The 13518-nt window shown below is 54.6% G+C and overlaps 2 protein-coding genes across 7 annotated transcripts in view; both read left to right on the top strand.

Annotated features, from left to right (window-relative positions):
- The first annotated feature begins 642 nt into the window (after window positions 1-642).
- ERAL1 (Era like 12S mitochondrial rRNA chaperone 1) lies at window positions 643-9102 on the top strand. Of its 3 annotated transcripts, XM_055728629.1 has the most exons (12): window positions 643-728; window positions 1278-1341; window positions 3048-3200; window positions 3303-3430; window positions 3518-3595; window positions 3765-3811; window positions 4193-4254; window positions 4706-4818; window positions 5334-5723; window positions 6248-6397; window positions 6663-6743; window positions 7068-9102. In XM_055728629.1, the coding sequence occupies exons 2-12, from the start codon at window positions 1278-1280 to the stop codon at window positions 7188-7190; spliced, it is 1389 nt and encodes a 462-aa protein (XP_055584604.1). In that variant the 5' UTR covers window positions 643-728; the 3' UTR covers window positions 7191-9102. The 3 variants fall into 3 exon arrangements, with proteins under 3 accessions (XP_055584604.1, XP_027661913.1, XP_055584594.1); XM_027806112.2 differs by lacking the exon at window positions 643-728 and having other exon boundaries at window positions 999-1341; XM_055728619.1 differs by lacking the exons at window positions 643-728; window positions 1278-1341 and adding an exon at window positions 2677-2815.
- Window positions 9103-9619: 517 nt separating this feature from the next.
- The window catches only part of FAM222B (family with sequence similarity 222 member B), a 38884-nt gene continuing 34985 nt past the window's right edge, over window positions 9620-13518 (top strand). For 2 of the 4 annotated variants that reach the window (XM_055717493.1, XM_055717461.1), the window contains exon 1: window positions 9620-9760. The gene's annotated coding sequence lies outside the window, so the exon portion shown is untranslated. Of the gene's footprint in view, window positions 9761-9850; window positions 10477-13518 lie in introns of those variants that run through there. The other 2 variants (XM_055717462.1, XM_055717456.1) reach the window with 2 other exon arrangements.

The raw sequence follows: 13518 nt of genomic DNA, 5'->3' as shown, positions 1-13518 counted from the left end.
TATGGCCAAGGTCATGCGCAATGAGGTGACACAGTCCTCCTGGGGACACACACGGCCAGGGGGACATGTCCTTTGCAGACACACAGCAAGGAATACATCCCCCCGGGGGACAGATCCCGCTGTGGGGGGCACATACAGGCAGGGGACTTGGACTCCCAGAGGACATGTCCCTGCAGGCTGGGGGACACATCTTTTTTTGGGGGGACACACTGCTAGGGGACATATCCCTCAGGGGAGCACATATGGCCAGGGGACACAGTGCCCTGGAGGCCACCCACTTCAGGGGGACACAGGCTCCCTCCACCCACGTGCATGTGCCTCATTTGGGGGTGCCTATGCAAGGTGACCCCCTGCACCTACATGTCCCCCCACCATCCCCCTGGGCCCCATCTCCATGGGGCTGCCACCCTGCCATGTCCAAAGCTCCTGTCCAGCAACTGGGAACCAGTTTGGGGTCCCCTCATCTATGGGGGGGACCATACTGAAGACCACAGGGGTCAAGGCAGGAGGACAGGGGGGCTTGCAGGCGGTGCCCATCCCCAAGGCCCCCATGGGCTATGCCAGGCTGGGGGGAGCTGCTTTGGGTGTGCCCTCCCTAGGCATGAAGGGGTTAAGGGGCCCCGTCCAGCTGTGCAGTGCAGATGTGAGATATGCAGATGAGGCAGAGCAGGTTTTATAAGGCGGGTGCAGCCCCAGCACCCCACAAAGCCCCAGTGCCACCCCTATAGGTAGGTGCCACCTCCTGGAGAGCTGCTGTCCTGCTCCAGGGTGGTGGGACTGAGAGGGGGCAAAGATGGGGTAGGGGGGGATGCTGGGGTCTGGGGGCTATTGGGAGCCTCCCTCCATCCTTCCCTGGGGTGGTGGGACTGGGGGGGATAAGGGGTGCTTAGGGGGGTGCTGGCGTGGGGAGGCTATTGGGAACCTTCATCCCACTGTGGGGCAGTGGGACTGGGGGGGACAAAGGTGGGATTGGGGGGATGTTGGGGTCTGGGGGCTATTGGGAGCCTCTGTCCTGCCCTGGGATGGTGATACTGGGGGGTACAAGGAGGGAGTAGGGGAATGCTGGGATGAGGAAGCCATTGAGAGCCTCCATCCTGCTCTGGGGTGGGGGGACAAAGAGCGGGTAGGGGGGATGCCAGGGTGGGCAGCCCACTGGAAGCTTCCATCCAGCTCCAGGGCAGTGGGACCGGAGGGACCGGGATGGGGTAGGGGGGATGCCAGCATGGGGAAGCGGTGACCCGGGTGCTGTGTCCCTAACGGTGCTCTCCCCCGTGCAGATGCTGCTCGCCGCCCGCCCCGCGCGTGCTGCCCGCCGCCCTGGGCAGGATATCATCATATACTGTAAGTTCGCTATGAGACACTACAGTATAGATGATGTACTCCCCTGGGGGGCACCCGCCCACCGGCCCGGAGCCAGCAACGTGGGACCCCGGCGTGGGGCATGGAGGGATGGGGGGCACGGGCCTGGGATGTGGGACACGGCACCGGGGGCAGGCTCGGGGGGCACATAGGGTGGGAGCTGGGGGGATGGGGCACCCCCAGTGTGAGCAGCTCCAGGCTCAACCAGGGACCCGCGGCCGGCGGGGAAACCGTTACCATTACTGAGTTTAGTAATGGTAACGGTTCTGCCGACGGCCGGGCACGCGGCACGGCATGGTACAGCACAGCATGGCATGGCACGGCACAGAACGGCATGGCACAGCACGGCATGGCGTGGCACAGCGTGGCATGGCGCTGGAGCCCTGGGATCGGGCACAGGGCAATAAATGTGGTTACGGCACAGCGGCTCCAGCTCTCCTTCCTCACCATATCTCTGGGGTCTCTGGGCCCAGCTGTGGGGCTGGGTCACTGGGATGTACTGGGGTGTTAGGGGGTGCACTGGGGCATGGAGTGGGACAGGGAGCGTAGGGGTGTGTTTTGGGGTACTGGGTGCCTCAGGGTGCGGTGCTGGGGGCACGGGGGTGTGGGCAGGGTGCTGGGGTGTATTGCTAGGTGCCCTGGGGAGAACTGGGGGGCACTGGTGTGTGTTTTTGGGGGACTGTGGAGACTTGGGGAGCATTGGGGTGTATTGCAGGGGAAGCACTCGGGTGGACAGGGTTGCACTAAAGAGGGGAACTGGGAGTACTGGGGCTCACTGGGGAGCATGGAGGAGTAGTCGGATGCACAGGGTGGGTTGGAGGGGCGCTGGGCACCCGGGGGTGCACTGGGATGGACTGCGGAGTGTCATAGGGGGCACTGGGACACATTGGCGTGTGTTGTGGGGGGCACTGGAACACGCTGGGGTGCACTGCAGGGGACACTGGGGTGCACTGGGGCTCACTGGGCTGTGTGGCGGGGGCACTGGGCACCCTGGGAGCGCTGGGCTGTGTGGTGGGGGCACTGGGCTGTGTGGCGGGGGCACTGGGCACACTGGGAGCGCTGGGCTGTGTGGTGGGAGCACTGGGCTATGTGGCGGGGGCACTGGGCACCCTGGGAGCGCTGGGCTGTGCCGGGTGCCGCCGCCCTGCACCGCGCGGTATGGCCGGCAGGGGGCGCTCCTGCTCCCATCCCCGCCCGTGCCCCCCTTCCCCGGCGGCCCGCACCGCCCGCCGCCCGCTGCCGCCCCACAGCCCCCTGCGGCGGAGCGCGGCGCGCTGGTCCCACCCGCCTCCTCTCTATGCTCCCGCGCTTTCCGCCAATGAGGACGGGCGCCGCTCGCGCTCCCACGCTGCCCCGTGGCGGGGCAAGATGGCGGCACCCGTCGCCTTGGCGGCGGCGCGGGCGGTGCGCTGGGCTGCGAGGGCCGCGGCGGCGGGGCCTCTCCTGCTGGGGCCAGGTGGGGCGGCCGGGGCCGAGGCCTCGCTCCGGGGGCGGCCGGGGCCGGGGGGCGGTGGGCGGGCCGAGCCGGGGTGGGTGCGCGGGGGCTGGCCCGGAGGCCCGGGTGAGCGGGGAGCGCCTCCCGGGTAGCCGCGGGGGGTGGGGAGGAAGGAAGCGGCGCGATTTTGGGGGCGTTTTGGGTCCGTGCCGGGTTTCGGTCCATGCGGTGTTTGCTGGTGCTGTCGTTCCAGCTCGTCTCCTGGAGAGCTGCGCCCCGCGGGCCGCCGCGACCCCCGCCCGCCGCAGCGGGAGCAGCTCCGCGCTGGGCAGCATCCTGGGCATCCCCGCCGAGAAGCCGGCTGACACCCTGGGGCAGCACCCGCCGCCCGTTGCCACCAGCAAAAGTGAGTGGTACCAGCTGCCGCCCGGGTCCCAGCGCTGGGACCGATGATCCTGACCCCCTGTGGGCTTTTAGCAACGTTCACGCTCCTTCTCTCCCCTGGTAGAGGAACAGTACCGTCTGTTACAAAATCGGCCTGACCAGCCCCAGAACCCCAAGGTTTTAAGAATTGCCATCATTGGAGCACCCAACGCAGGGAAGTCCACGCTCTCTAATCAGCTCTTGGGCAGAAAGGTAAAGCTGGGCTGGAGCAACAAGTTCAAACTGCTAAATTACTTTTTTGACATATTCTGGCTGTGTAACATGTTTAGTTTCTTACAGGTTTTCCCTGTCTCTAAGAAAGTGCACACAACCCGATGCAAAGCCCGGGGTGTTGTCACGAGTGGGGACACACAACTGGTAAGCTTCCACATCTGCTTCCACCTGGGGCAGTGGGGAGTATTAGCCAGGAACTGTCGGGTTTTCTTGTTTGTATCCCACGGGGTTGCTTCTAGTTGCACAAATGGGAAGTTTTAGCTTGGCTACTAACTGCAGGCAAACTTAAAAGATTCGTCTTTCCTCTTTCTAGATCATTCTGGACACACCTGGCCTCACTAGTCCCTTTAAAGCCAAAAGGTATCACCCACTGCTCTTGTGGGGAGAGCGGGCCAGGGGTGGGGGTTCCTGACTGTTAAGGTTTGATAAAACCAGAGAGTGATTTCCACTGGGCAAAGTTTTTAAAATAGGAGTGATAGGAATGTATATTTTTAGCCTTATTTTGGTCCCTTTGAGTTTTTTATGGTTGTAATTTCAGTAGCACACACAGCCTGTGGCATCCTTTGAACTCTGTTATGTTTGATTCTGCATATGTGCATGTAACAAGGGATGTCACAGCCTGTAAGGCGGCTTTGTGTCAGCTGGGATGATGGAAAACACTAGATTTTTTCCCCTGCTTTGAGGGGAAGGAAGAGGATGGTGATCAAGTGTCTGGCTTACTCATTTGTATTTGTCTTGCAGACATAAATTAGATGAAGCCATGCTGACAGACCCATGGGACAGTGTGAAACATGCGGATTTAGGTGGGTGCTCAGCTCCTCTTGGATCAAGCCAAACCCTTTATCTGCCACAGAAGTTTACAGCCCTATAGCTGTGGCATCTGGATGTTTACTGGGCAGCAAAGGCAGCTCTGGGAGCATGGAGTAGGAGGGAAGAGCAGTGAAATTATTTGAAATATTGAGCTGAGGAGGAGATAAGAATTGCCTGGTGCCAAGGGGAGGCAGCTTAGGGTAATATTTGGGCTTGGATGTTAAGTTTTAGCATGTGTGATGTCATTAGGATAGCAGGTGTAAACTGCATTTAATTTTTTTTATCAATTAGAATGCTCCTTTTTAGTTCCATCCATGTGCTCTCCTCTAGAACTAGAGGGGGAAGTAGCAGTACGAGGGAAGTGGGCATAGGCCGTAGGGAAGCTGAAAATGAACATTTTGAAAAATGCAGGTTCATCATATTTCCCTTGCTCTCTTCTGGCAGTTCTGGTTTTGGTGGATGTGTCGGATCACTGGACACGAAACTCCCTGAGCAAGGAGGTGCTGCGGTGTCTTTCTCGGTTCCCCCAGATCCCCAGCGTCCTGGTTCTGAACAAGGTGAATGAGGAGCTTGCTCTTTCTGCCTTCTACAGTATGTTACGCTGGTGTCTTCAGGCAGTACCCAGCATCAGCAGTGATGTGTTTTCAGGTCACTGAGTCTGGGTGTGCTAAAGGACACCGGTTTCCCCCACTGCACCGGAATATATAAGTGTGTATAAATGTATATATGTATACATGTTGTATGCTCGTGCATCCCTGAAGATACAGGCTGCAGACTGGGGTTTAAATCAGCTTTGGGAAGAGGAGCTGGCACCACAGTGGGGATGGCCAGTGAGAATCTTGACTGAGCTGATGGAGGTGTTGCTGTCAAGATGACGGTGTTTGGACAAACTGTGCTGGAACTGCTGACACTCTGGTTTGGCCTGTGGTCGGAAGACTGTCTGATTCTGTTGCAGAAGCCTTGTCCTGCAGCAGCTGCCTCCTGTGGGTGGTTTCTTCTGGCTCCTTCAGATCCAGGGCCTAGCTGCCAACCTCATTTAGGACAAATTTGTGACACCTGTCTCTCACTTTAGGTGGATCTTCTAAAGAAGAAATTTATCTTGCTGGAACTAGTAAATGACCTAACAGAGGGAATTGTAGGTGGAAAGAAACTGGAAGTGACATCTGCATTTAAACATAATTCCTGTTCTTCAGCGAAGTCTCCTCTTCAAATCACTGAGGCTTCTCCACCTGAGAATAGGGCTCCTGTGTCTCAGTGCCTGCAGGAAACAGATCAAGCCCAAGAAGGCTCTAGCTTGGGCAAGAGCAGTGATACGAAGGCTTCCGAGTCCAGTCTTGTCACAGAAGCAGAAGGGGCAAAGCACTATGGACCCAGAGATCTAGAAAATACGAAAGGCTGGCCGTGCTTCCAGGAGATCTTCATGCTGGCAGCTCTCCATGGGGAGGAGGTGGATACACTGAAGGTAACTGCAGTCTGAACCTCTGTTACGCTTTGAGGCTGGTGTGCTCTTACCCTTGTGGGACCCCGGTACTTCATACTGAGCTTCATCTCCTGTGAGGAAGCAGCAGAGCTGCTGTTCTTGGCCTGGGGTGTGGCAGAGGGATGTGTTGCCTGTCACTGTGGGGTGTGTCTGTACTGTATCTCCAAGTTTTCTGTACAGAATTCTTCTTTGGAGCTGTCCAAACAGCAGCTTCTTTGTAGTGATGCAGGCACCCAATACTTTATCTTTCAGCTACCAGATATACTGTGGGCTTTTGTAACTCATACAAATGGCTCTAGGGAGGTGTGATCCTTTGGTGGGGTTTATGAGTTTCAGGAGCTTCCCTTTCTCCTTTCCCCACCAAAGATACTAAACAACTGCCCTGATGCCTGACTAGCAGCAGCGTCCTTGTAGGTGACTTGCTGCCAGATGAGCACAGGGGTTGGTGGCACCGTGTAAGTGGTACGTGAAAGCTGATGGGTGTGATGTGTGTTTTGTGCTCACAGCAGTACCTCCTGATGCAAGCTAAGCCAGGCCCTTGGGAGTTTCACAGCAGGGTCTTGACCAGCCAGTCACCTCAAGAGATCTGTGATAATATAATCAGGGAGAAGATACTGGAGTATCTGCCACTGGAAGTGCCCTACGGCGTGGTTCAGGTGGGAAGCATGCACAAGCAGACTTGCCTTTGAGCTGTTTTATTGGAAATAGTGATGATGTGATGAGAATCCATCTGTTTGAATCTGTGAAGTCTTCCAGAGTTTTTACAAACCCTGGAGGGTGACTTGGGACTTGCCCGTGGGGTGCTCTGAGACCCTCTCTCTGAAGGGGGGCCACCCTTGCATGCCTGTGTCGGGGAGGGAGCGGTGTCTGTGGCTCCTGAGGCACTTTGCAGGATCACTGAGTGCACGCTTGCTGTTGCAGGTGACAGAGATGTGGGAGGAAGGACCGAGTGGGGAGCTCCTCATCGTGCAGAAACTTGTGGTCCCAAGGAAGGCTCATATGGTGAGTAACGGCAGAGAGATGGGGCATGGGGGGGTGTGAATGGAGGTTCCCCAGGTCCAACACATGTGCATCCTTGCTGTGATCCCCTTTCCCTCACCTGGGGGGGTCTCTTGGGAAGAGCCAGGTGCCTGACCGGCACAGGCTGATCAGTAACAGCTTACACCTTTCTGAAGTTGTCCATGGTCTGATCTTGAGATGTCTCTGACTGCTGTGTCCCTTTTCATTGCTTCTGTGGCTACTCTGCTGTTTTCCTGGGTGGTTTCTCCCCGCAGTTAAGCAATGTAAGGATGAGTATGATGATCTTTTCTCTGGGTTTTAATACAGATGATGTTGATTGGAAGAGGAGGTAAGGTTATCAGCAGGATTGCTCAGGAGGCTGGCCAGGACCTGATGAACGTTTTCCTGTGTGATGTCTGCTTGAAACTCGGGGTGGAGATGAAGAGTTGAGCTCTTTGTGTATGTTTCAAGAGCCCTTGAGCTCTCTGGTCATGTGGAGAAACCAGTCCTGTTTGACCCTGTGGGTATCTTGGCACCTTTTGTTCAATCTAGAAACAGAGGATGATGGAATCAGTGTAGTGGGCCGCCGTGGAATATATTATTCTTTCTGGGAGTAGCCCAAACTGAAATAAAATCTTCAGACCTTCTACGGCACCTTATCTTGTGGACACTGGGCACGGACATCAGAGAAACAGCTGCACCTTTACAGAGCTGTCATCCACTTTTGGGCTACGTCCTCCATCCTTGCTGTGAAGCGTTTGTGCCTGGAAGGTCAGGAGCAGAACTTGCCTCTTAGTGGACAAAGGGTTGCAGCGAAGGGTCGTCAGTACATGCCTCTCACTTCTTCTGAAGGCTGAATCGCTCCAGCAGTGGTCACACGGGAGGAAGAGGCTACCCCAGCCCACGAGGTGGTCTTGTGTCGGCTTTGCTCCCTGCCCTCATGGAAGTTTTGCCCAGGCAGCCTGAGTGGCAGGTTTTCTGGCCACCTGAAGTGCTCTGTAATGGCCGAGTGTGACAGAGGGAGCTCTTAAACTCTCTGTAGATCATAAAGGTCGGTGGTTTCCAACTCCTGTGTGGGAACCCTTCCTGCAGGCTTGTGTACACCACCCTTTTAGATGACTGCCAGCTGCTGCTTTCATTTTGACCTCTTCTGTGCGGTAGTTTGTAAAAATGCTTGTTCCTTCTCTTTCCCCTGTCACATTTCCTAAAATGACACACCTCCTAAGCAGTTTGCTGTTCCTGGCACGTGGTACTTGCTCCAGAGGCTGAGTCTGGTCTGGGGGTTCCTGGAGAAGTGAGAAACGGAACCATGATCCGTTCTTGGTGTGTGTATGAGCTGCTTCCCTGGGTGCCGGTGAGAGGAACAGGGAAGAGAATGGCTCGTTGGGCTTGTGAGCATTTGCTGGAGCATATTAATCAGAAGGGGAAACAGAGCAGGGAACAGGTGTCTTTCTGCCCCTGTGCATTTTGTTTCTGGTGCCCAGTGGCGTCCTGCCTGTCCACATTTCTGGATGTTTGGCTGACAAACAAATGTTGAGTGGCTTGGTCTGAAGATGCCACTAGCGGCATCTCATAGATGTTTACTTCTTCAGAATGGCTTGTTCATCACGCAGAACCAGAGCAGACTCCCTTTCTTAGGAATTTGAATAGTTTATTGCACCAGAGTTAGTTCAAAGTCATTACTCTTTGCACCAAGGTCACAGATACAAACACAGCAACTAAAGAAAAGCCCCAAATGGGAGAAGCAGCAGGTTCTGCAGATCAGGGCTAATGGGATATCGGGATGGACAACATTTGGCACAGGTCAGGGTGAGCAAGGCTGAGGGCTGGGGCACCGTGTGCCACGCTGCGGAGCCCTTGGCATGGAGTGCGGTAGAGCTGGGCACCGTGTCCACATGTCTGGGCCCCTGCCCTCCCTGCCAGTCTGCACGTGGACCTGGTGTTGGAGGCTTGAGTTTCAGCTCCCCACGCACCTGTGCTGGGGTGTTTGGAGCACTGGGTAGCCTCTGGCCAGAAATCCAGGTAAATCTGCCACGTGCTGTTATAAATGAACATCCCTGAGGAGTGAGGAGAGCCTGGGCTGCTGCCCCAGCAATTGAGCGAAGAGATCTGGTGGGGTCCGGTGGGGACGCTGCTCCTGCCCGGAGCCCAGACCTGCTGAGCAAATCCCGTGCCCACCGTCCCTCTCTGGTGGGACCTGGAGGAGGTGCTTTACCGGCGTCGGGAACACAAGATTATCTGGAAAGCAGGCTTGGGAAGCCTGCACAGAGCCTTGTTCCCCCGAGCAGGGGCTGCGGTGGTCCCATGCACGCTGATCGCCAACTTTGTATTTTCCTTGCAATAAAAGAAGGTCCCAGCCCCAGCGATTGCCGCTCCTCTGCTTCCCTCCATTGCCCCATGCACTGCCATGTGCTCCCAAAAACCGGGGCACTTGTGTCTTTCCATCCTTCCCTGCCCGGCTCCGGTCCCGGTCCCGGTCCCGGTCCCGCTGCCCCAGCCCTGGCTGCGGGAGGTGATGCCGGGGGGGGGGCGGGTCCTGGGGGGTCCCGGGCTCCTTCCAGGCGGGAGGAGGGAGGGGGGCGGGGCTGAAAGTCTTTTGCCACCCCAACCTGCAGCTCCTTAATGAGGTTTGATAATTAGGTTAATAAGCCCGGCGCTGCAGCCGGGAGGGGCTGTAATTGGCTTCAGCGGGGCGGCGGGTGCGCGGCCGGGAGCCGGGCTGGGGCCGCAGGGTGAGGGCGGGACCCCCGGGGGACCCCCCCCAGCCGCGGCGCTGGGCGCTGTAGGCGCTCCCGGGCGCCGCCAGGGGGCGCCGCGGCGCGGCCCTGCCCTCTCCCCCCTCCCCGGCGGGGCCGCGCGTGCGCGGGGCGGGGCGGCGGGGCCGTTGGCGGGCAGCGCGCGTGCGCGGGAGCGGCTGGCGCAGCCACCACGGCGAGAGCGGGCGGCGGCGGCGGCGAGCGGCGGGGCCGGCACGGGCACAGCGGCGGCGGCGCCATGAGGCCCGGGCAGGGGCACCGAGAGTAAGTGCGGCCGGCAGGGCTGACAGGCGGCCGGCGCCTCGGCAGGGCGGCGGGACCGGCGCGGCCCCCACCCCCCCCCCACCCCCCCATTGTCCTTCCCGGGTGTCCCCTCCCCCCATCCTCTGAGGCGGCGTGAGGTATCGCCGCTGTCGCGACTCTCCCCTTGTCGCGACAGCGCCTCGGGGCCGCTGGCGGGAGGCGGCCCCGGCCCGCCCGCCTCCCCGGGGGCCGCCTCCCCTCAGCCCGGAGCTCCCCGGCGCGTCCTTGTGAGGGGACGGGGGGAGCGGCCCGCCTAGGCCCCCCGCACCCCGGCCCCTCGCAGCCGGCTTCCATCGCCACTGCACGGCGGGAATCGCGATAGCACGGCAGCCGTCGCGACAGAGAAGTGCCTTCAGGAAACGGCGGCGGGGCGGGGGGGGGGGATTGCGGTTGCAATGTGTGCAAATCCTTTGTGTAATCCTTCCCCCAGCCAAGTGCTTTTGCAAGAGGTATCGTTAACAAATTGTTCGTCGTTTTTATTTCCTACCAACGATTTTTTCGAGCGTCTTAACGCAAGCGTGAAGGCAGCTGCGGAGCTTGACTTGTCTGTTTTCAGCCCGCTCGTGCAAGCAAAGTCCTTAAAGGCTTTGGCCGTGCCGCATACCAGCTTCCCAGAGCAGCACCTGCGAGGGCTCGTGGACGCCTCTCCTCCTCTTGGCATCGCCTCCCAGCGCTAGGTACAAGTTTTAGGCTAAATTGCAGGTGCCAGTCACTTAGTTCCGTGAGAATTCATTGTACTCGCTTCTTGCCGTGGGCCTTCATCCCATCGAACATCGCAAGAAAACCTAAGCTTACATGGAAAACTTTTTGCGACGGTACTTTCAGCTCTTTAGTGCGCAAACCCTGTTCTTTGTTGCGCCGGTAGCTGCAGGAGAGCACGCTCTCAGTAGATGAGGTTGGGTTCCCGAGTGATGTCATTTGTGCTGGAGCAACAGTGATGACTTTGTGATTTAATAAATCCTACTGGACGTGTTGGGCTTCATGATTTTGTGTGTACACTGTAGAAACTTCATCTGATTCAGCAGCCGGCTGAGAAAATTCTGTGATCAGTGCTACGCAGGCAGTAAGGGAGTATAGTGATGATAGCTGCTTTTTCCTTTCAGTGCTTGTATTTCTGTATTTCAGCTAAAGAATCTGAACTTGTTAGCGGCCATTCGTTTAAGTAAATACCCAAAACAGTGGGGAGAGATGTCGTTGAAGTATATTACAGATAATAAAGGTGGAGAGAGCAGGCTCACACAGCCAGCAGCCTGGGGAGTGGAGGATGCAGGGAGAGTGTTCAGGTGGGTCTGCTGTTCTGTAAAGCCAGTCCAGAGGGTCTGAAAACTCTGGAGGGGAAAAAGCAGCAGCAACAGAAAGCGAGCAGTGGCAAATTAACTGACCAGTAATTCTCAGTTAGGGGAAGCTTTGGGTCAAAAGCAAGTAATCGTCAGAACAAACAGAGGGTGAGATGTGTAGTAAAGACTGAGCTTTTAGGAGAAGATACTTCCACAAAAGAAAGGCTATTTATTTTTTAAATTATGCATAGTGAAGTTGGGTAGAATTTCTGAGGTGAAGAAATCAGAGACAGACCCTTCTCTGGGGGAGTCGCGGGTTGAGCTGGAGCTAGAAGATGCGCTGATGAATAGGCTCTAATTTACAAGCATCGCTTCAGATATTTTCAATATTTCTCAACTATTTTAAGAAGCCATATTGAGTTCAAGCCCAGCCAGCCTGGCGGTCTAGAGAGAGAAAGGATGCGTATCGCTGGGACAAGAATTAAGCAAAAATAGATAAATCTGACATAATGGATGACAAGGGAAAGATGATTGCTGAAAGATGTTGGCATGCTCTCTGTTCCTTCATGCTTGGCATCTATTTTGTTGTGTTACATGGCTTTTGAAGTGTAAAAAAAAGAGAAGGAAAAGATCTCATTTTGTGCTGAGATAAAAGAAAAGGCAGGTGCTTAAATTCTGTTGAGGATCAGCTTTGATACTGACATTAAGTAGTGACCTTACTTGCGGTTACCCTTGTCATTTTGTAAACTTCTCAATTGAATAAATAGTGCGCTTAGCAACAAATAAATACCATTTAATGAGATGGTATTTTTGATCCCCCTTCCACTTCACATTGCAAATAGATTAACACTTTTATCTGCTTGAGCACAGCCTGGGGTGCTATTTCTGTTAATAACATTAAAAAATATGTTGGAGAATGTCCACGTAGTACTGTTTTTTTCTCCAAGTGTAAAATTAAGGAACCCTTGTGTTCTCTGTAACTTGGATATTTGCCTTCTTTTAAGTCTTATTTGTATTTGTTTCAAGTTGTCCTCTGATAGATGAGCTTTTATATATGTTTGCTTCTGGGAACTGTTAGCAGATCAAGAGGCGAGGATTTTTATCGAGGACTGAAGTATCTGTATTTCCCAGAAATGCAGGCTACTGTGTGATATACAGGAGACTTAACTTATATCCTTACCCGCACTCACTGAAAATGCCTGGTCGTGGAATAGCAACTTTTATAGGTGTTTCTGCTCTACTGCAATACTTTTCCTTTTTTTTTCCCACCTTGGTTTGTCCATTTTTCTTTATTATTCTCCAGTTTTGATCTCGACTCATTACTGGCCAGCATACAGAGGTGGGGAGAGGAGGAGGTAGAGGTGGTTACCCTGACTGCCCCCACCCCAAAGCATCCATTGCCGAAACATTTTGTATCCTGTATGTTGCTGGCTTGCTCATCTTCAGCGAGGTGGTAGTGAGGATAGTTACTGATTTATGAAGATGGGAGATGAAGTAATGTCCATTCTGTATTTCTCTAAAGCTCAGTGACTTCCAGGGCTCTGGGGTTTATGGAATTACTAAATACACCACCAAGAACATAGCCACAACCTGGCTTGCTTGATTTATTTAACAGATGATCAGAACTTTTAAATAATTGCTTTAAGAACATGTAGTTCACTGGAGTACTACACCCAGCAATTGAGTAACAGGTCCCACTGTCGTGTTGTAGACTGTAGCTGGGGCATGCTGACTCCTCTAAGGCTTCTTTATGGGGTAAGATGCTCCTGAAGGTAAAGGTTTCACAGTTTTCTGCATCTGTAATGGGGTGTATCACCCCACCATTTTCAATTTTCAGCATTTTAAACGTTTTCAAACTAGGAAGTTAAGTGAATAATTTAAATTTGTATTCCTTGTGTGGTATGCCATATCCCCATTTTTCCATTGTATTTTGTGACTCGTATTAAAACCTTAATCATAACGGTCTTTGAGCAATTTTTCTTTTAATTGCAGATTGTTAGTTTGAATATGAATATTGAAATGAGTTTCTCACTCTAGTCATCTTTTTTCTTTCTAAAAAAATTTGCTTTCCAAATACTGATTCAGCTACTGGGGAACAGAGCTCCTGAAAAGGCTTTCTGCTGACTGGCATCCAGAAAAGTTGTTTTTAACTTTGGCCAGAGATGTTTTCCCAATGGATTGTATTCCTCAAAAGCTAAGCTTATTATCTGGAATAGGCATAGCTTAGCCTTGGTCTTGCCTACACCTGGAGCTGACAGAGGCTGGTGTGTTCATTGGCTGCTGGTTTCAGTGTTTTTAGTAATTTGATTTAAGTGGGTACTTAAAACAGCAACGGTGACTGTGGCCCATAGCTGATCTGGCTTCATAGACTGTAGAACTCTCTTCCTTAATTTGGTACATTCTGTCTGGGTGTCTCTTCATGCCTCCCCACTCATTTTGTAT

The sequence above is a fragment of the Falco cherrug genome, chromosome 1, assembly GCF_023634085.1.
Source record: "Falco cherrug isolate bFalChe1 chromosome 1, bFalChe1.pri, whole genome shotgun sequence".
Classification (NCBI taxonomy): Eukaryota; Metazoa; Chordata; class Aves; order Falconiformes; family Falconidae; genus Falco; species Falco cherrug.
This window is presented reverse-complemented; position numbering and strand designations above follow the sequence as displayed.